The 20,002-nt window shown below is 40.4% G+C and overlaps 1 protein-coding gene across 1 annotated transcript in view; it reads left to right on the forward strand.

Annotated features, from left to right (window-relative positions):
• Positions 1-20,002, forward strand: part of B3GLCT (beta 3-glucosyltransferase) — a 506,218-nt gene that overhangs the window by 281,893 nt on the left and 204,323 nt on the right. Inside the window, exon 6 of the mRNA XM_073662497.1 lies at positions 16,596-16,707. Within this exon, the coding sequence (XP_073518598.1) occupies positions 16,596-16,707 (112 nt within the window). The remainder of the gene's footprint in view (positions 1-16,595; positions 16,708-20,002) is intronic.

Here is a 20,002-nt window from a genome sequence, read left to right on the forward strand (position 1 = left end):
ATTTTTTTTCTGTCAACATAGCTGTATCGGGACATTTTTTTTGTTTTGTTATGATTTGTAGTTTTCATAAACACCATTCATTCATTTTATTGTATAATGTACTGTAAACAGGAAACATTTCCAAGTGAGTAGACATTGTAAAATATTTATTTTTGTTATGCTGTTCAATATGTGGTAAGATTTGGCAGCATGATTCTGAAAGTCAGTACAATTATGGTGATACAAAACATATATAAACATAAGTTTTTTTTTCCTGATTTAGCTGTATGAGGGCTTGTGTTTTGTGTGGTGGGGATAGTGCAGTGGGCGCACACATATATTGAGACGATTTAAATCACATTGTGAGAGTATCGGAGATTGAAGACGGCATCTAAATGCTTCAGCAGCTATCGGAGCTTGTGCTGGTCGCTGCTGTTGGAGGCAGATGCTGGCTGGATAATTTTTGCCTGCACCCGCTGTGTACAGAGTGGGCTTTGTTCCTGTCAAAGATTTCTGAACCACCACTTAAATTATTGTCTATGGAACTGTCTGAGATTGCTGAGACATCACTTCATTTATTATCTACGGGACTTCTGGGGATTGCAGAGCCACCGCTTCATTTATCATCTATGGTTCTGTTAGAGATTGACAAGTTACCATTTCATTTACTATCTACAGGATTTTAAGAGATTCCCAAGCCACCACTTAATTTATTGTCTATGGGACTGCTAGAGATTGCTGAGCCACCACTCCATTTATAGTGTATGGGCCTGCTGGAGATAACAAGCCACCACTTCATTTATAGTCTATGGGACCACCGGATATTGCTGAGCAAACACTCCATTTATAGTCTTTGGAACTGCCGGAGTTAATAAGCCACCACTTAATTTATAGTGTATGGGACTGCTGGAGATTGCTGAGCTACCACTCCATTTATAGTCTATGGGACTACCGGAGATAACAAGCCACCACTTCATTTATAGACCATGGGATTGCCAGAGACTTTTAAGCCACCACTCCATTTATAGTCTATAGGATTACCGGAGATTGCTGAGCCACCACTCCATTTATAGTCTGTGGAACTGCCGGAGATAACAAGTTACCACTTCATTTGTAGTCTATGGGACCGCTGGAGATTGCTGAGCCACCATTCCATTTATATGGGATTGCCGGAGATTGCTGAGCCGCCACTCCATTTATAGTCTATGGGACTGCCAGAGATGACCAAGCCACCACTTAATTTATCATCTATAACAGGGTTCCCCAGCTACAGTCCTCAATGCCACCAACAGGTCATGTTTTTAGGATTTCCTTAGTATTGCACAGGTGATAATTGCATCACCTGCACAGCAAATAATTCCATCACCTGTGCAATACTAAAGAAATCCTGAAAACGTGACCTGTTGGTGGGCTTGAGGGCTGGAGTTGGGGAACACTGATCTATAAGACCGCCGGGGGATTGCTGTGCTACCGCTTCATTTATTGTCTATGGGACTGCCGGAGATTGCTGAGATACCACTCCGTTTATTGTCTATGGTATTGCTGCCCTGTGCTAATTCCAGCAGATCCATAGAAATGCAGTGATGGTGTTCAGCCACTACTCCTTTCTAATAAAGCATTTCAGAGCCCAATTCTATGGATCGGTAGGAGGTTCAGCAATTCAGTCTCCAGTGATCAGCATGTCACCTTTCCTGTGGATAGGTAATAAATTGCTAAGACTGAAAGAACCCTTTAACAAGTGGAAAGAAACAATACAATGTACAAATAAAAATGTCTTTTAATTTTGCATAATGACATTTTCTAATTTAGTTTAAAACGAGCATTTTCCTTCCATTTGAAAGGTCAGCACATTATCACGTTTGATTGAATAAGAGGGCTGTGTATGAGCCATATGTAATTTCTTCATTTCTGGAATAACCCACTAGAATAGCTTTTAGAACAATATTTCAAATCCTTTTAACCCATTAAGGATGCAACTATTTGTTGTCGCCATATTTGGATGTTAAGTGTGTTGGAAAACATTAATTATTTTCTTTTAGAATTGGGGAGGGGGGTAAAATGAAAATAAAGCAACAATCCAATTTTTTGTTTTCTGGGTTTATGTATGACGATCACTGTGCAATATGAGCGACATGTTGACTTTATTTTGCAGCTCACTGCAATTTAATCGATTCCTAGTTTTTATTTTTTTAAGGTTTTTCTACTTTTGCACAATAATTAACTTTTTTTTCAATCGTTTTGTATTGCCATTTTCTGAGAGCTATTTTTTTTCCATTGACAGATGGATGTGTGAAGGATGGGTTTTTTGGATCAGATTGTGTTTTCATTGTTACCAATTTGGCGTGCATATGATTTTTTTGGATTGCCCTTACTTACTCTTTTAGGAAGACATGAATGATTGAAAATGCAAATCCGGTATTTATTTTTACAGTGTTTACAGGTTAAATAATGTGATATTTTTATAGGTCGGGTCATTATGAACATGGTGATATCAGTGAAACTTATTTTTTCATTTTTATTTCTTTTCTTTTTTTTTTTTTTGCAAAGCAACAGGTTAAAGGAAAATAGGGATATATTTTTGTAAATACTATTTTAATTTTGGTTTCACTAGTGGGTCGGAACTTCCATGAGTCTGATTGCTGATATCATACATTTGCTTTATTTTTCTTTTGCAATGTGTTGGTTCTGTCTGCATGCTTGTCGGGGTCTAGTAGGAATCCAATGTTGTCAACCATAGGGCCTACTGTTAGACCCCCAGCTGCAATGAAAATAAATCTATAGCATGATCACCGGGGGCAAATGGAATGAGAAGAATGACCAAGGCTGCTTGACAGAGAGGTGGCTCATTTTGTCAGTCCACTCAATTCCCCCCCTCCATCTGCAATGTAATGCTAAGTAACTGTGGCAGACAGAGGCCTAACAATGCCCTCCCGGTCTGCCATGCATGGGCATCTTCAGGAATCCTCTAGGTCTGCCATGTGTGGAAGTCTCAAAGGTATGTCATGTATGGAAGTCTCCAGGACTGCCATGTATGAAAGTCTTCTGGAAGTCTCTACGTCTGCCATTTATGGAAGTCTTCTGTCAGTCTCTAGGTCTGCCATGCCTGTCTGGGTCTAATACAATGATGTCAACCATAGGGCCTACTGTTAGACCCCCAACTGCAGTGAAAATAAATCTATAGAATGATCACCGGGGGGCAAATAAAATGAGAAGAATGACCAAGGCAGCTTGACAGAGAGGTGGCTCCTATTGTCAGTTCACTCACCTCCCCTCTCCATTTGCAATGTAATGCTGAGTAACTGTGGCAGACAGAGGCCTAACAATGCCCCCCAGGTCTGCCATGCGTGGAAGCCTTCAGGAATTCTCTAGGTCTGCCGTGTATGGAAGTCTCCAGGTCTGCCGTGTATGGAAGTGTTCTAGAAGTCTCCAGGTCTGCTATGTATGGAAGTCTTCTGGCAGTCTCTAGGTCTACCATGTATGGAAGTCTCCAGGACTGTCATGTATGGAAGTCTTCTGGCATTCTCCGTGTCTTGTTGTAGCAAAGAGAGAAATAGTTAAAACATAACTTTTAGAGCTCGCTCACAGTAGCGTAACCCCTAATATCATTACCCCAATTGCCATTGCAACAGGGCAGTCAGGAACAGCCGGGCCAACCACTAGAATTAGCACATCTAATGTGATTTGCCCATTTTAGGGCATCTGTATGTTTGTAATTTTAGGCTGGGAAGAGCCCAGTAACCATGGACCTTCCCAGCCTGATAATCTCAGCCTGCAGTTGTCTGCCTTACCTTGGCTTGTTATCAAAAGTAGGGGGGACCCCACATAATTTTTTTAATTATTTAATAGGTTTCATAAGGCTAAAAACTCTTTAGTGCCACATGAAAGGCACTAAAGGATGCTAGTTTTTTATATGTAGAGGGCTTGTGAAATTAAATATCTACGGGACATCTATCTATTCTATCCTATATTTCTATCCTATATATTTCTTCTATCTATTCTATCTATCTATTTTGACTGTTCTTGATGTGAATGTACTGTACTTGGCTGATGACATGTAATGGTTCCTTTTGAGCTGTACACGTAAAAATCGCATGCCACACGGATGGTCCATATGCTGTCTGTTTTTTTTTTAACCCATCAACTTATTAAACCCAAACCCCCCCCCCCCATCAATCAACATATGACAGGAAGCAAGCACACCAGGAAGTGTGACCACCCTCCCCACAAACATGTCTATAGAAGGCAGAACATCCACGCCTCTACGTAGAGCCGACTGTGAAAAAATACCTCGGGCCAATAAATTTAGAGATGCTGCTGATCCCCGACTAGGAGCGCCTTGAGCTGTGGGACCCTCGGGACTCGGGGTACTATGACAAAGTGAAGCTTGGAGCATCATGGACATACATCTGCAGGCAGCTGTACCCACAGTATGACGACCGTTCCCATCAAGTCAAAAAAGGAATTGGTAAGTTTTTTTTTGTAAAAGCCAATCCAAAATGTATTCTTTCATACACGCTGGTCTGTCACACATATTTTTGTGCTCTTGCTTCTCTGTATATCTTCTTTCAAAACAAATAGCCATTATTTGTGTCACCTTACTTTATTCGACTTTAACATTTAACATGTGAGTTACACCACATGCACCCGCCATGTGCTAGCTTATTGGACTTAAACATTGTGCAAATAAATTTTGCTGTACACTATGTTGGCGGCCTACACCGAACTTGAATGTATGGAATGTCATAAGTTACCAAATATGAAAATGTCTATTGATTGTTGCATTAATAAAAAATTTTTAAAGACCCACGTCCAGAATACATATCGTAGTCATGCATGAGCTGATAATGTATCATAACCCCCTCATTTCTGTTTTATATAGAAAATCTCAATCTAATTTTTATTTGAGCAACATATGTCTAAAAAAATTGTGAAAAGTCAAAATCCCATGTTTGAATTTTTTTGATCCATGATCATCTTTTTTTTTTTCTAATTTTATCAATACAGTGGATGATGTGACAAGTCACTGGCGCAGCTGCAGGGATTAATTTCGGAGGGAGTGACCGCACCAAACCAGGATCGGAGATGGGACCCCAAGGAAAAGGCCATATCAATATATACAGGTGCTTCTCACTAAATTAGAATATCATCAAAAAGTTAATTTATTTCAGTTCTTCAATACAAAAAGTGAAACTCATATATTATATATAGTCATTACAAACAGAGTGATCTATTTCAAGTGTTTATTTCTGTTAATGTTGATGATTATGGCTTACAGCCAATGAAAACACAAAAGTCATTATCTCAGTAAATTAGAATACTTTATAACAACAGCTTGAAAAATGTTTTTAAAATCCGAAATGTTGGCCTACTGAAATGTATGTTCAGTAAATGCACTTAATACTTGGTCGGGGCTCCTTTTGCATCAAGTACTGCATCAATGCGGCGTGGCATGGAGGCGATCAGCCTGTGGCACTGCTGAGGTGTTATGGAAGCCCAGGTTGCTTTGATAGCAGCCTTCAGCTTGTCTGCATTGTTGGGTCTGGTGTCTCTCATCTTCCTCTTGACAATACCTCATAGATTCTCTATGGGGTTAAGGTCAGGCGAGTTTGCTGCCAATCAAGCACAGTGATACTGTTGTTTTTAAACCAGGTATTGGTACTTTTGGCAGTGTGGACAGGTGCCAAGTCCTGCTGGAGAATGAAATTTCCATCTCCAAGAAGCTTGTCGGCAGAGGGAAGCATGAAGTGCTCTAAAATTTCCTGGCAGACGGCTGCGCTGACTTTTGTCTTGATAAAACACAGTGGACCTACACCAGCAGATGACATGGCTCCCCAAACCATCACTGATTGTGGAAACTTCACACTAGACCTCAAGCAGCTTGGATTGTGGCCTCTCCACTCTTCCTCCAGACTCTGGGACCTTGATTTCCAAATGAAATGCAAAATTTACTTTCATCTGAAAACAACACCTTGGACCACTGAGCAACAGTCCAGGTCTTTTTCTCCTTGGCCCAGGTAAGACGCTTCTGGCGTTGTCTACTGGTCATGAGTGGCTTGACACAAGGAATGCGACACTTGTAGCCCATGTCCTGGATACGTCTGTGTGTGGTGGCTCTTGAAGCAATGACTCCAGCAGCAGTCCACTCCTTCTGAATCTCCCCCAACTTTTTGAATGGCCTTTTCTTAACAATCATTTCAAGACTGCGGTTATCTCAGTTGCTTGTGCACCTTTTCCTACCACACTTTTTCCTTCTACTCAACTTTCCATTAATATGCTTGGATATAGCATTCTGTGAACAGCCAGCTTCTTTAGTAATGACTTTTTGTGGCTTACCCTCCTTGTGGAGTGTATCAATGACTGCCTTCTGGATGTCTGTCAAGTCAGCAGTCTTCCCCATGATTATAGAGCCTACTGAAACAGACTAAGGGACCTTTTTTAAATTGCTTAGGAAGCCTTTGCAGGTGTTTTTGTTAATTATTCTATTTTACTGAGATAATGACTAAATCAACATTAACCTAAATATACACTTGAAATAGATCACTCGGTTGATCTAAATGACTTTATATAATATGCTTTTCACTTTTTGTATTGAAGAACTGAAATAAATTAACTTTTTGATGATATTCTGATTTAGTGAGGAGCACCTGTATATAGAGAGGCTCAATTTCGTGTCGCCCATCATGGAGTTCAGGCCGTAAGTAACACTTGCTTTTCTATAACATTTTTGAAAAAAAGAGGTCTTTGATACTTATCTTGCATCTGTCAATTTGCAGATCTGAATCAAACGACAAACCATCTGAGGCAGAGGTGGCTGACACACAGGATGAAGAGTCTGGCCCATCAGTTGGCCCTGCAGTTGCGCCAGACAAGGAGGTGCACTCAAGGAGCAGCAGCCCCACCCTGCCACTAGACACCTACCCCCTTGTGGTCACCTTACCGCACCGAGGCCACCAAAGACTAAGGGAGCACCACCGCAACACCATCCATCGCGATGATGATGGTACAGAGACATTTTGCAGGATTACGGTGTTGTGTCTCTGCCGTGTGCTTGAACACCAATCTGCTCTGCTGCTCATCCTGGATTCAGCCATTCCCCCAAACGACCACCAGGTCCGACTGGGCTTGGGACCTATATGCCACCACATCCAACCACATATCACCCTCCATCCAGCCCACAACCATCAACCTGGTCTCGTGTTCAATATCCCTATCATCTAACCAGTCCAAATCCTCCCAGCAGCCCCCCACCCACTTCTTATTTTCCTACATCCTTTTATAATTTCTGAGCCTTTTTTAATTTTCAGTTGTATTGATGAATGAGTGTAATTCATCATTTATGTTTTAATGTTTTGAAAATGTTGACCTGTGTTCAGGATGTTTAGGTTTGTGTTTAATAAAGAATTAGTAGTTCATTGTGGTCTTTGTTTATTGTGTTTGATTTTTGGACTAATATGTAGTTACCAAAGGTATAACAAATTTTTATGTACATTTTTTTTTAGAAAAGGACACAAAAATTAGGAAACAACAAAAATCACAAAACAGAATTATCCAGCCAAGGAATACACCCCTCCGGCGTTACAAAGTAGTCACTGAAAATTTCATGCACTCTCAGGCCACATGGAGCATGGCGTCTGGAAACAGCCTGTGTTTCTGGATGAATATTGGGGACCAATTCATCCGCCGCATCCACTGGCAAGTCGTGCATGCGGGAGAAATTATGAAGAATTCCTCAGGCCTTAATGACACCATTGACATTTTGTTCTCTTAGTTGGGGGGCACTCAACAAAATCCTCCATTTAGCGCACAAAATGCCAAAGATGCATTCGACTAGATGCCGTCCTCTACTTAGCCTGTAAATTAAAGGTACTCCGTTTCTGGTCCAGACCATGTTGAGGGTAAAGCCTCATCACATGGCGGGTGAGCTGAAAGACCTCATCCCCCAGCCATAACAAACAGGAACAGTGTTTGAGCCAGGTAAAATCCGGGCAAGGGGCAGACCCAGTTCATTGTTTTGAAGCCACCGACCCATTAAGGAAGAATTGAAGATTTGTGAATCTCCAATTCTTCCAATATCTACAACTACAAAGAGGTAGTTGCTGTCAGCCAAGGCTCACAGCACTACTGAAAAATATTGCTTGTAGTTGTAGTATTGTGACCATGAGTTCGACGTCTTCTTCACCCGGATGTGCTTCCTGTCAACTGCTCCTATCAAAGTTAATTAGCCTATTAGGGTTATGGCTTGTTCACTATCATCGTTAGGAAAGGCTAGGTGATGCAAATTTCCCAGCTTTATAAAAACCTAGCCTCCTCTATCCTTGTGCCAAAAAACAGAAAACAGCAGCAATGGATTCTTCTAAGCAGCTGCCTAGCACTCTGAAAATTAAAATGGTGAAGGCCCACAAAGCAGGAGAAGGCTGTAAGAAGATAGCAAAGTGTTTTCAAGTTACCCTTTCCTCAGTTCAAAATGTAATTAAGAAATGGCAGTTAACAGGGACAGTGGAGGTCAAGATAAGGTCTGGAAGACCAAGCAAAATTTCTTTGAGAGCTGCTCATAGGATTGCTTGAAAGGCAAATAAGAACCTCTGCTTGACTGGAAAAGACCTTCAGAAAGACTTAGACTCTGGAGATGTGGTACATTGTTCTACTGTTCTGAGATACCTGTACAAATATGGCCTTCATGGAAGAGTCATCAGAAAAATACCTCTCCTGCGTCCTCACCATAAAATTCAGTGTCAGAAGTATGCAAAAGAACATCTAAACAAGCCTGATACGTTTTGGAAATAAGTCCTGTGGACCGATGAGGTTAAAATAGAACTCTTTGGCCACAGTGATCAAAGGTATGTGTGGAGAAAAAGGGCACAGAATTTCAGGAAAAGAACATTTCGCCAACCATTAAGCATGGGGGTGGATCAATCATGCTTTGAAATTGTGTGGCAGGCAATGGCAGGGGGAACATTTTACCGGTAGAAGGAAAAATGGATTCAATGAAATTTCAACAAATTCTTGATGCAAATATAGCACCATCTGTAAAAAAGTTGAAGTTGAAAAGAGGATGGCTTCTACAAATGGATAATAATCCTAAACACACTTCAAAATCCACAATAGACGACCTCAAAAGGCACAAGTTGAAGGTTTTATAATGGCCCTCACAGTCCCATGATCTGGACATCTTTGAAAATCTGTGGCTACACCTCAAAATAGCAGTGCAAGACAACCCAGGAATCTCACAGAACTGGAAGAATTTTCCAAGGAAGAGTGAATGAAAATCTCTCAAACAAGAATTGAAATACTCTTGTCTGGCTACAAAAGGTGTTTACAAGCTGTGATACTTTTTCAAAAGGGGGTGCTGCTAGGTACTAACCATGCAGGGGGCCAAGACTTTTGCATAGGCCCATTTTTCTTTTTGGAATTTTTAAAATGTAAAAGATGACAATATACAGTATATATAATATAATATTTTTTTTTTCCTAAAATACAAAGGAAATGTGTTATTTTTAACTTTAGCCCTTTTACAGATCATTTCATCCCCAACTTGCTTAACTGTTCACAATAACAGTAACTTTGACCAGGGGTGCCCAAACTTTTACATGCCACTGTATATAACCTCACAGTCTAAGATAGGTAAGCCCTTACTCTTGCAGTTGGTGGGGAGAAGGCTCAGGAGACCCACCTCTCCCTTTCGGCTCGGTCTCCCTTTCGGCTCTGCCCCTGGCAGCTTTTACAGCCTGTTTTTCTGTGAAACGCTGCAGTGTTTCAGAGTCAGACATACCTGGTTGAAATCATACAGCCAGTACCTGATACGAGCTGCTCATGGATCGGGCAGCATGCATCAGCTGTCAGGATCCCTTTTGAAGGGAACATTTGAACAATTACGCTTCCACAACTTTTTCATTACAGCTCTACATTCTTAAAATTATGCAATGTTATAATGTTGTTGTTTTTTTTTTAATTGTTTTCTTATGTAAAATTAGTAATGCATTTGTAAATCCAATATTGCCATAATCATTCTGTAAACTTTTTATATGCTGTGCTGTGAATGATGCCAAACTTGAAAGGTAAAAAAAAATGTGTAATTGCGGTTTCTTTTCCATCCACCTTCTGCAAAAGAGTTAATAAAAGTGAATCAATAAGTTATATGTACTCCATGAGAGTGCCATTGAGAGATATAGCTGATCCTGTAAAAATAAGACTTAGAATGGAGGCTGACACAGAGATAAGCATGCAGAGGCATAGACACCAGTAATAATAAGCAGCTGCCGGTGACGGACAGCGCAGTCTAATTCAGAATCACATTAATGCAGAGAACATGGGTATTAGTCGCTGTTCTACACAAGTTATGTAAACTGCATTAGCATTTCTTCTGTTAAGTGCTTGCTTATGCTAATCGGGAGTTTGTTTGATCCGTACTGCTTACTGGAGTTATTGTCTCGCAGGCGGTTTATGAGACTCCAAATTGCTTGTACACATTTCTAAAAGTGAAGCAGGGTCATAATGGCAGTGAGAGTCGATACAAAAGGAAAACATGACTCCTTGTAAGAAATTTAGTTTGGGGAATGAATTGTATCATTTCTGTTCAAGTACTTTACTCATTGTATGTAATAGTCAAATTGACAAACTGTGATAAATGTGCCGCGTATGTAGAAGTAGTGTAGATAAAGAGAAGGGTGACGTTGAGTGGTCTTTTTTACAGCAGTGCACAGTGGAAATCTGCATAAAATGTTGAGCACGTGTGCATGAAAATATGATCTGGCTCCTAAATCTTTAGCCAAAGCAATTTTCTAATACCTTAAAGGGACTCTGTCAGCACAGAATGTTGGTTCAAACGAAGTTCCGCCACTCGGTGCTTCATTGCGGAGCCAATCATTTATATAAACCTTCCCACCTGCTTGTTTATCCTCTATCTCCACCCACCTCTTCTTTGATTGACAGCTCTGGCTTCATAAAGTCAGTGAAGGGCAGAGATAGATGGAAAACCAGCAGGTGGGAAGGTGTTTATAAATCATTGACCCCATCCTAATGCACTGAGCGCCTTGGTTTGTACAGTCATTCTGTGCTGGCAGTTACTTTAAAGGGAATCTGTCAGTCGGATCTACTCTTCTAAGCCGTCTATATGGGCATGTTGGTCATAGGAAGCTGAATGAAATGATATCTTGATATCTGTGATCCAATGTCCTCTTCCAGAAAAATCCAATTTTTTCTTAAATGTAAGTGAGCTGTTAAGATCTATGGGTCGGACATAGATATCCCAGAGAATCTGCCTCCAGAGTTTATTTTAAATGAAAGGCGGCACTCCCAGATCTGCTCTCCTGATCTCACTGCAGAGCGGTGTGTGATTATACCGGACACATCTGCAGGTTCTTCTCTGCTTCCATCTCACAGGCAGACATGGTTATAATATTGTTGCAATACAGCAGAGCTGTGAGAGCTGCAGCAAATGTGTTTGTCTGGAGACAAAGTTCAGTTCTACTGTTCTGTGTTAGTTACTTGTCTAACACTTGTAACTCCCCTTTCATTAAAAAATAATCTCTGGAGGCAGATTCTCAGGGAGATTAGTGTCCGGCCCATAGATCTTAACTACTGAATTACACATATGAAAAATGTGGATTTCCCTGGAGTAAGCCATTGGATTGCAGCTCTCAAGGTATCATTTTATTCCGCCTCCTATGACCTGTATGCCCATATAGGCGGCTTAAGAAGGTTGATCCTACTGATAGATTCCCTTTAGGGGACTAATTTTTGTTTTTGAGCTTTGCTTTTTTAACCATCGTCCAAGAGGTATAGCTTTTTATTTTTTCCCCATTGACATATCCAGACGGCTTTTTTTTTGTTTGTTTGCAGGACGTATTGTAGTTATAAGTTGCACCATTTAATGAACTATATAATATACTAAAATATGGTGAAAAAATCTGAAAGTAGGATTAAATGATGAAGAAACACAATTTTGTCATTGCCTTTTGAACTTTACCGGGCACCGTAGCCCGTCGTCACTTTTGCTGCATTCTCTGCCCCCCCCCCCCCACTCGTCACGTTTGCTGGCTGCATTAACCCCCTCATCACTTTTGTCAGCTATATTGGCATCCTCTATCACTTTTGAGGGCCACACTGGCCCCTCACACCTGTCCGCTTTGCCCCCTCGTCGTCTTTGCCTGCCAGCTGCAGTGACTCAGTGATTTTTCCCCCTTTCACATTACTCACCCTAAACCACCATTAAATTGCTCTGTTTGTTCCTGAAAAATTGGGACAGTCCTGGCAGATTTGGGACTGCTGCTAACTGTGGATAAACATAATGTAACACTGATTACAGCATAAAAATGGTTAGGTGGTGGGATATGTTACGAAGCAAATGGACACATTTCTTAAAATTGATCTATATGTAGCGGAAAAATTGGGAGTGTGTAAAGATCTGATGGGTTTTAACAAAGCGTCAAATTGTGGTGATTAGATAACTGGATCAAAGTATATCCAGCATGTCAGGTCTTGTAGGGCATTCCCGGCATTCTAGATCTGAGCTGCAGTTCTCGGCAACAGCCAGTACACAGTATACGGATATACGGAGCTGTGCTGTTCCAGCTGCGCTCGCTATTCTTATCCGGCTCAAGCTGATCAGCGGGGGCGCTGAGTGGGAGACCCCAATTCATCTCCTATTGATGATCTGTTCCAAGTAGAGGTCATTAATACTATAGGTCTTGACAATCCTTTTCAGTAATTCGTGTCATATTCTGCTGATACTCTTCTGTGTAATTCATCACACACCATGCATGATGCCTTTGGGAAGATACGAATTCCTTGTGCATTGACCCAAACCCTGAATATTGTGTGTAAATTGTGTGATCGCACCGCATGGTATTTTTTATGCAGTGTATTCACATCTCATCATGTTTGAGTTTTGCAACTGCATGTTATGTTTTCATGATTTTGGATCCCTAATTTACCAACAGGTTCAATGTCATAAATCTTGCACTGATATAAAGTTTCTCCTTGTCGGAAGAAATTTCAGTTTTAGAACGGAGTAAAATTTAAAGTGATGCAATTTCTGATAATTACGTCCTTGTAAAGAATTAAAATCAAATATTTAGTGTTCTCATTATTGTAAAAGAACATTGTATTACAGGGGGTAATGGCTCTGAAACGCCTTGTGTAACATTGATTTGAACTGTATTGTTTAGAAGCATTTTAAAGACTTAATATTCAGAGCTTGATTTCAGTAAAACATTTGGGGTATAAGTTACCAGGGTCGCAAGCATAGCAGCTATTAATGCATCCCATATGTGCCCACCTTCATTTTGCAGGTGGGAACACGTGAGTTAGTCTCCTATAGATCTCCATTTTCTTTCTCTTTACTTACTGCTGCATGTGACACACAAAGAAATTATTTTTTGGAGTAGAAAATGAGCATATTAAGTACTCAATTAATATATTGCATGCCAGGAATCTCCAACCTATGGCTCGTGGGGCCATGATCTATGGCTCGTGTCGGTCTGTCTGCTTGTTGCATTAGCACTAGGTGTAAACAAATTGTCTCTTCAGAGAGGAAGAGAGGTAGAATCCTAGTGCCACCTATAGGAAGTAGTAATCCTAAAAGTCAATATCGACTCTCTAACGAGCCTCGTCACATGACTTAGGATAATAGCCAAAATCTGAATTTGCAGACACTGTGTTTTAGGGTAGTGCCCCTCGTCAGTGCAAAGTGTGAGATCTGGTTTGGTTGAGTCAGAGGCACCTGACCGGGATCCAATGCATAATGTTTCTCCTTGTGAAGAGTGACATGTCAAGCCTGACATGCCCAAGGTGAGTAGACTTTTAAGCCTCAATGTTCCTCTGGGAAATTTTTTGGCTATTATCCTAAGTCATGTGACAAGGCTCGTTAGAGAGTCGTTATTGACTTTTAGGATTGCTAGGTGGCACTAGAGTTCTGGTCCTCTTCCTCTCTGAAGAAACAATTTGCATATTTCAAAGAGGAGCTTTGCAGCTTAAAAGTCTCCTCACCTTTGCATGCCAGACTTGACATGTCACTCTCCGCAAGGAGATACCTTACCCCTTGGACACTAGGCGTAACAAACAGCCTTGAAAAGCAGGTATCTGATGGTGACTTTTGTAAGTAGCCCCGCATAGAAGAGCAGATCTAGATGCTCATATACTAACTTAATGGTTGGGGAGATTAATTAAGTATAGTAAGCTGGGAAAGGATGACGCTGCCAGTTAAAGGGTTGCTTGAAGCTGATGCAATAGTGTGGTGGCAGAGCCTGATGCGAGAATAACCAAATGGGGATGAGGTGGGAACTCATGGATGTAAGTAAACTGCCTCAGTGTGATTTCTAATGGGACGTTTTGGCTGTTCTACTAGTAATGGGGGCTCTGGATGTCACAACTCTGGGAGCTTTGGATGTGGCTTTTGACCAAGGTAAGAAAGGTTGGGGACCCCTGCTGTACTGTATGCAGTCATTTACTAAGAACAATGCACTAGAATTTAGCTATGAAGTGACTTAAAGGGAACTTATGAGGTCCAATAATGCTATTATCCTGCAGATATAGGGTTAGTCTGCAGGTTAATAGCATTATTATGGTATCTGGCTGCAGTACTGAAAGTCTTTGACCTAGGAGAAAATTAACTTTCTCTCCCAGGAGCCGCCGGCTTTCAGTCATGTAGGTGTGTCCAGAGCAGTTACAGTCGCCACTCACAGCACTGAGCACGGTGGCTGTAAGCACATCCCAGAAGTGATTGACAGCTCAATCTGCACTGCTGTGCTCCTGAGCCGACTGTCAGTTAGTGCTTGGACGTGCTTACCGTGCTATGAGCGGCGACTGTAATCACTTCGGACACACCTGGATGACTGAAAGCTGGCGGCTCCAGGTAGAGATGACGTTTATTTTATCCCAGGTGCTGCATTTTCAGTTCAGCAGCTGGAGACCTTCGTAATGTTATTGATCTTCAGATTAATACCATTATAGGACATGACCAGTTCCATTACAGTTCTTCTGACTGGAATACATCTTTATCACTTATCCACAGGATCAGTGATAATGATAACTTCTAGATAAGTAGAGATGTGATTACATAGAATAGTAGACCTAGTATTTACTAAACCCAAACACCCCCAATTGATTACCAGAACAGGGCACTTTTATTATTTTTAGAATGGAACAGCAGTGTGCATGCTCGACTGCCGTTCCCTTCTTTCTCTATGGGACTGCCGGCCTGCTGTACTCCTCTTTTCTGGGGCAGTCGCATAGGAAATGAATGAGTGACAGTCGTGCCTGCAAAATGCCACTCCATTTTGGCAGGGATAAAAGTGCCCTGTTTTTTTAATTGGTGGGGGGGTCCCAGCAGTCGGACCCACACTATTCTAGAACTTATCAACTGTCTGGTGAATAGATAATGATGTCTACCTACTAGATATCCCTTTAAGTATTCCTCCATTATATTATGCAGGGTGTTTTCTGTCTATTTAGATAGAGAAACAAAAGTGAAATGGCCCCCCCACTGAAGATGGGAAAATACACAAAATAACTGCAAATCTGCCAATATGTCTACAACCCTCTGCCCACATCATACAGCCAAGGAAGATCTCTGCCTGTAACAAAGTGCTGGTTTTTCCCCCATGGTAAATGCTGCCCTGAATAAATTAATTTGACTATCATTTGGCCAATTTTAGTGACAATCACTGTAGATAAATGCACAGCAGAATTATTATAGATATCATCAATAGAATGGTTTGCCAGGATTAGAAAAACATAGGTATTTTTTCTAAAAACTGTGACACAACGTTCCTCCGATTGTGTATGGTTTTGCACTCTTCCACTTCAGTAGAGCTGTGCAGCAATATCAGTAAAAACGTATGCACACTTTTTTTTTGAAGAAAGATACAATTTTTTTTTTTTTTAAATACAGTCAAACATCCAGCTATCTCTAGCAGACCCATAAACAATGAATAGAGCGGTGGCACTCACGCATGATCACTGCATTATTTCAGCAGAACATCTCAGATGCCTGTCAAGTGAATAGATGATTACTTGTGAGATGGGGATAACCCTTTAACTATGACCTGTCAAGATATCTTTCTACAGAAATCTGTAACTGAACATTGCAGTCGAAGGGAGTGACAGCTGCCCTTATCAAGTGATCAGTAATTGGCAGTGAAGTATCTGATACAATGTTTCTAAAAAATAAAAAAATATTCTAAAAATTAGGTTGAAAAGTATTGGATAAGAACTGAAGATGCCTTAGATGTGATGTATGCATTACTTATTGTGTAATTATTATAGGGATGTTACATTCCTCCTATCTGTACATTTTCTTGGAGGAGAAATACTAATGGGTTTTCGCATAAAATACCATGATCAGCTATCCACAATTTTTTCCTGACAGTCCTTATTCAGTTAGTTTCCAAATTTTTTTCCTAGTTTTTTTATCTTTGTTTCATATTCTAAAAAGACCTACTTCTTCCTGGACTCCATGAATTTATTGGGGTGTTTTTGTATTTAGTACTTTGAGTGCACAAGGGTGTAATATTTTGACAGAGATGAGATACTTGATTACTCTTTGTGCCCTGTTTTCAACTTTACCATTTCAAACTCTTCTTGTCAGCATCATCCTCACAAATATTCATCTGTTAAAGTTTTGCAGATAATTATGGAAACAATTCTTCCTGGATATTTTTCTGTGAAGAAGACACATCAGTAAGCCTTAGAAAGCTACTGGAAACACTGCAGAGATTCAACAGCTCTCAGGTATGTCTTCTTATGCTTAATCAATGTTTTGTGACAGTGTCACTGGTTTTATATGTGAGGGGAGGTATGTGTCACTCAGGATGCTCTCCTGTGTGAACGAAGACCTACTTTATTTTTCTGCCAGCGTGTTATATGCTGGTAGATTTACTCTGTTAAAGGGTGTGCGGTTTTATGGGAATGGCAAAGAGGACGGGACGCCATTCCCCCTACCTCCCCTTAGGGTGTGGCTGAGCAATGTGTAAAAGCTCAGTCCTGTTTTTTTTTCTCTGGAGTGTGGTCTGGAAAGGGAAGTCTCCAGACCGTATTGTGGAAGCTGCAGAGCTTGTTACTTGGACTGTGCAGTTTATGCTACCGAGAGCGGGCGGAACCCGCTCATCTATGGACTGAGCTAGACTTTGTTTATTGTTTTTTTTTTTCTCCTGCGAAACCCTGCTGGTTTTATGCCAGATAATAAACCAGCAGGAACGTAACCTGAGAACGTGTGTCCTGAGTCTGCCTCCGGGAGAGCCGAGCGAGTCGTCTTGCCACAGTTTATTAAAAATTTTCCAAAAAATAACAGTACAGCCAGGGAAAAATACACTTAAGAAATATCAGCAAAAACTAATCTAAAATTTAATTTAGGACACCTTGTAGAGCAAAGTAGAAATAATTAACTCAAATCCAGTCCCAAAACCACCTCCAGTCCCCGCAATGTAGACACTCCTCAACAAAGACATACTATAATGATATAACATCACGAACATAAATCAATAAAGCAGGATACATGGAATATAGTGGATTAATATATGAGAAAGGCTGGACTGCCTGGTGGCATGGGTGTATGTGGCCGTTTCTACCTCTAGTGTAAATTGAGAAGTAATTCTAGTGAACAAATTATAGGTATGATAACTGGAGAGTAGGTTGAGAAAAAGAGGCATTATAGGAAATGGAACAAGTGAAAGTTAGGAAAGAGAAAAATGGATTTAGAGGGAAGGAAGAGAGAAATCAAAAGAGGGAACATTTTGTCAATTTACCCAGCACCCAGAATTTATGCAAATAGTGTCTGGAAGCCTGATGTGTCCTGGAAAGGATCTAGGACCACCAGACCTGTAAGAACTTTTCATTTGTATTGCTGTATATGGCAGTCAGATCTTCATTCTATTTAGCAGGGCTGTGGAGTTGGTATAAAATGAACCGGCTCTTAAAATATATAATAAATTGGGTGCAGTAGTTCAATGCAGGATGTGCTGTAAATTTTTTCATAAGTATTTGGGAAAGTTACGAAATGTCGTATAAATGTGTATTCTATTCCTGATCTAAAGAACTCTGCTTTTAGTTGAGATGAATCTGTGCTGCACTTTATGTACACGCTCAGTAGTGAGGCAGTGCTGTGGAGTCGGAAGCCAGGGAAATTGAGAAGTCAGAGTCATAGGTTTGGCTTACCAACTCCACAGCCCTTGTATGTAGTTGGGACATCTCACGCGATCATTCAGATAGAGTTGGGTGGTCCAATGATTTCCAGTGTCGTGGAATGACTGATCAGGCTAAAGTTCGACAGCATCTTAGTAGGCTTTTCTTTTGCACCCCTATGGAGCCAGAGAGGATAGATAAGGGAGCAATTTGGGAATAATTTGATATTCTTAGATATGGCTTCTTAATTGAAATTATTTGAGACTTTCATGGGAAGAAATAAAGAAGTCACCTCTGATAAAGTAGTATACTTGGTTATAAAAAAAAAAGTTATCAGCTTATCTTGTTCCTTTGTGCGAGAGGTGAACCTTGTAGTGTTCAGCACAGACTGCTCTTCATTCTCCTCAGATTAGATTCCAGACTGCCTTTCATGTGCAGAATACAATATGGACCCAGCCATGATTCATCTAATTTTTTAGATCATCCATATTGTAATTGAAATAAATGTCAGATCTGAGATCTTGAGGAACTGATGTGTGTAAGTTTAGCCATCCATCAAGACGCTTTTGAGCTGCACTGGTTTCCTTAAATTAGCTCTTAAAAGGCTATTCCAATCTTATTTTATTTTGTAACTTAAATGTTATTCCCTTAATGCAAATGTCATGTAATACTTGGTATACGAATGTGTAATGTGACTAATATAAGGGTCTGTTCACTCATGTTTTTGCTTTTCCATCATGGTTTCTAGTATTTTTGAGGACAACAAATAGGGCAGCCTGCAGATTTATTTTTCCCATCAGAAATACTAGAATTCCAACAAATCCAGTTGTAAGTGAATGGATTTATTGGGAACCATTAGGGAAAGTGAATCCATCATGGATGTCATGACTGTTGGCGGCTATGTCCTCTGTTGTGATTACATTTTTCCATTCTGTTCATGCATTTAAAATTAAGTAACTTTGAGGATAGTTTTGTTCAAGTCTCTTACAATTTTGTGTCTGAAGACATTTGCATCCCCATGGTAACAGACAACAAACAAACCCTGTGTAGTCTGGTCTTGAAGTAATACTTTTTCATCTATCCCCTACTTCTTGCTAACCTACTGCCTGTATGATGGCTGGATGGCGGGGGTAGGTGGGGAGAGGGGAGTGTGGCTGCAGGAACAAATTGCACAAGGCTTTTTGTAGACTCTTACAATGAATATAACCGGTCTCCAAAGGAGCTGCAGGCACAAAACTAATAAAAACGTTTCAGTCAAGACTTGAAAATCTGCTTAATTATATATGCATTAAGACAGTAAAAATATGCTTATTAACTAGGACCTGTCACCATAGCCAGTACCTACTCTTAGTTTATTCTTGCTTCTCCTCTGAGTATTCCATTTTTTGATTCTTTCTAAAATTCGCCATATAGTTCCAGAGATATGGGCTTTTTTTATTTAATTAATATTGCAAATTTTTATGGTCTTTACTAAGGGGGCGGTGGTTACACTTTAATTTTGCAGAGAAGCCTGAAGACCCGAGCCCAGGGAATTTTGTGAAAAAAAAAAAAATTGGCAAAAAATAAAAAGGTCCATAAAACAGTTTTTTCTCTATATTGTAACAGTAGGGTTGCAAAAAAAAAAATGTCAATGTACATTTGATATCACTGTGATAGTAGTGATTCATAAAATAGAGTTGTTGTTTTTTTGGTGTGTTCTTTTTTCCCCTGTATGGGGCAGACTGCTTGTAATTGGTCAACCTCATGCAGGGGAGGAAATACACACCCCCAGGGACAAATCTCTGGTAACGTCCCCTTCAACTTAATGTAATTTATAATCTAAACTTTACATGTGAATATCTCTGCAATGGAGAGGAAAAATGTAAAAATTAAAACTACATTTTACTCAGCGTTGCAGCCACTTTTC

The sequence above is a fragment of the Phyllobates terribilis genome, unplaced genomic scaffold, assembly GCF_046119375.1.
Source record: "Phyllobates terribilis strain yellow unplaced genomic scaffold, ASM4611937v1 Scaffold_2__4_contigs__length_985480577, whole genome shotgun sequence".
Lineage (NCBI taxonomy): Eukaryota > Metazoa > Chordata > Amphibia > Anura > Dendrobatidae > Phyllobates > Phyllobates terribilis.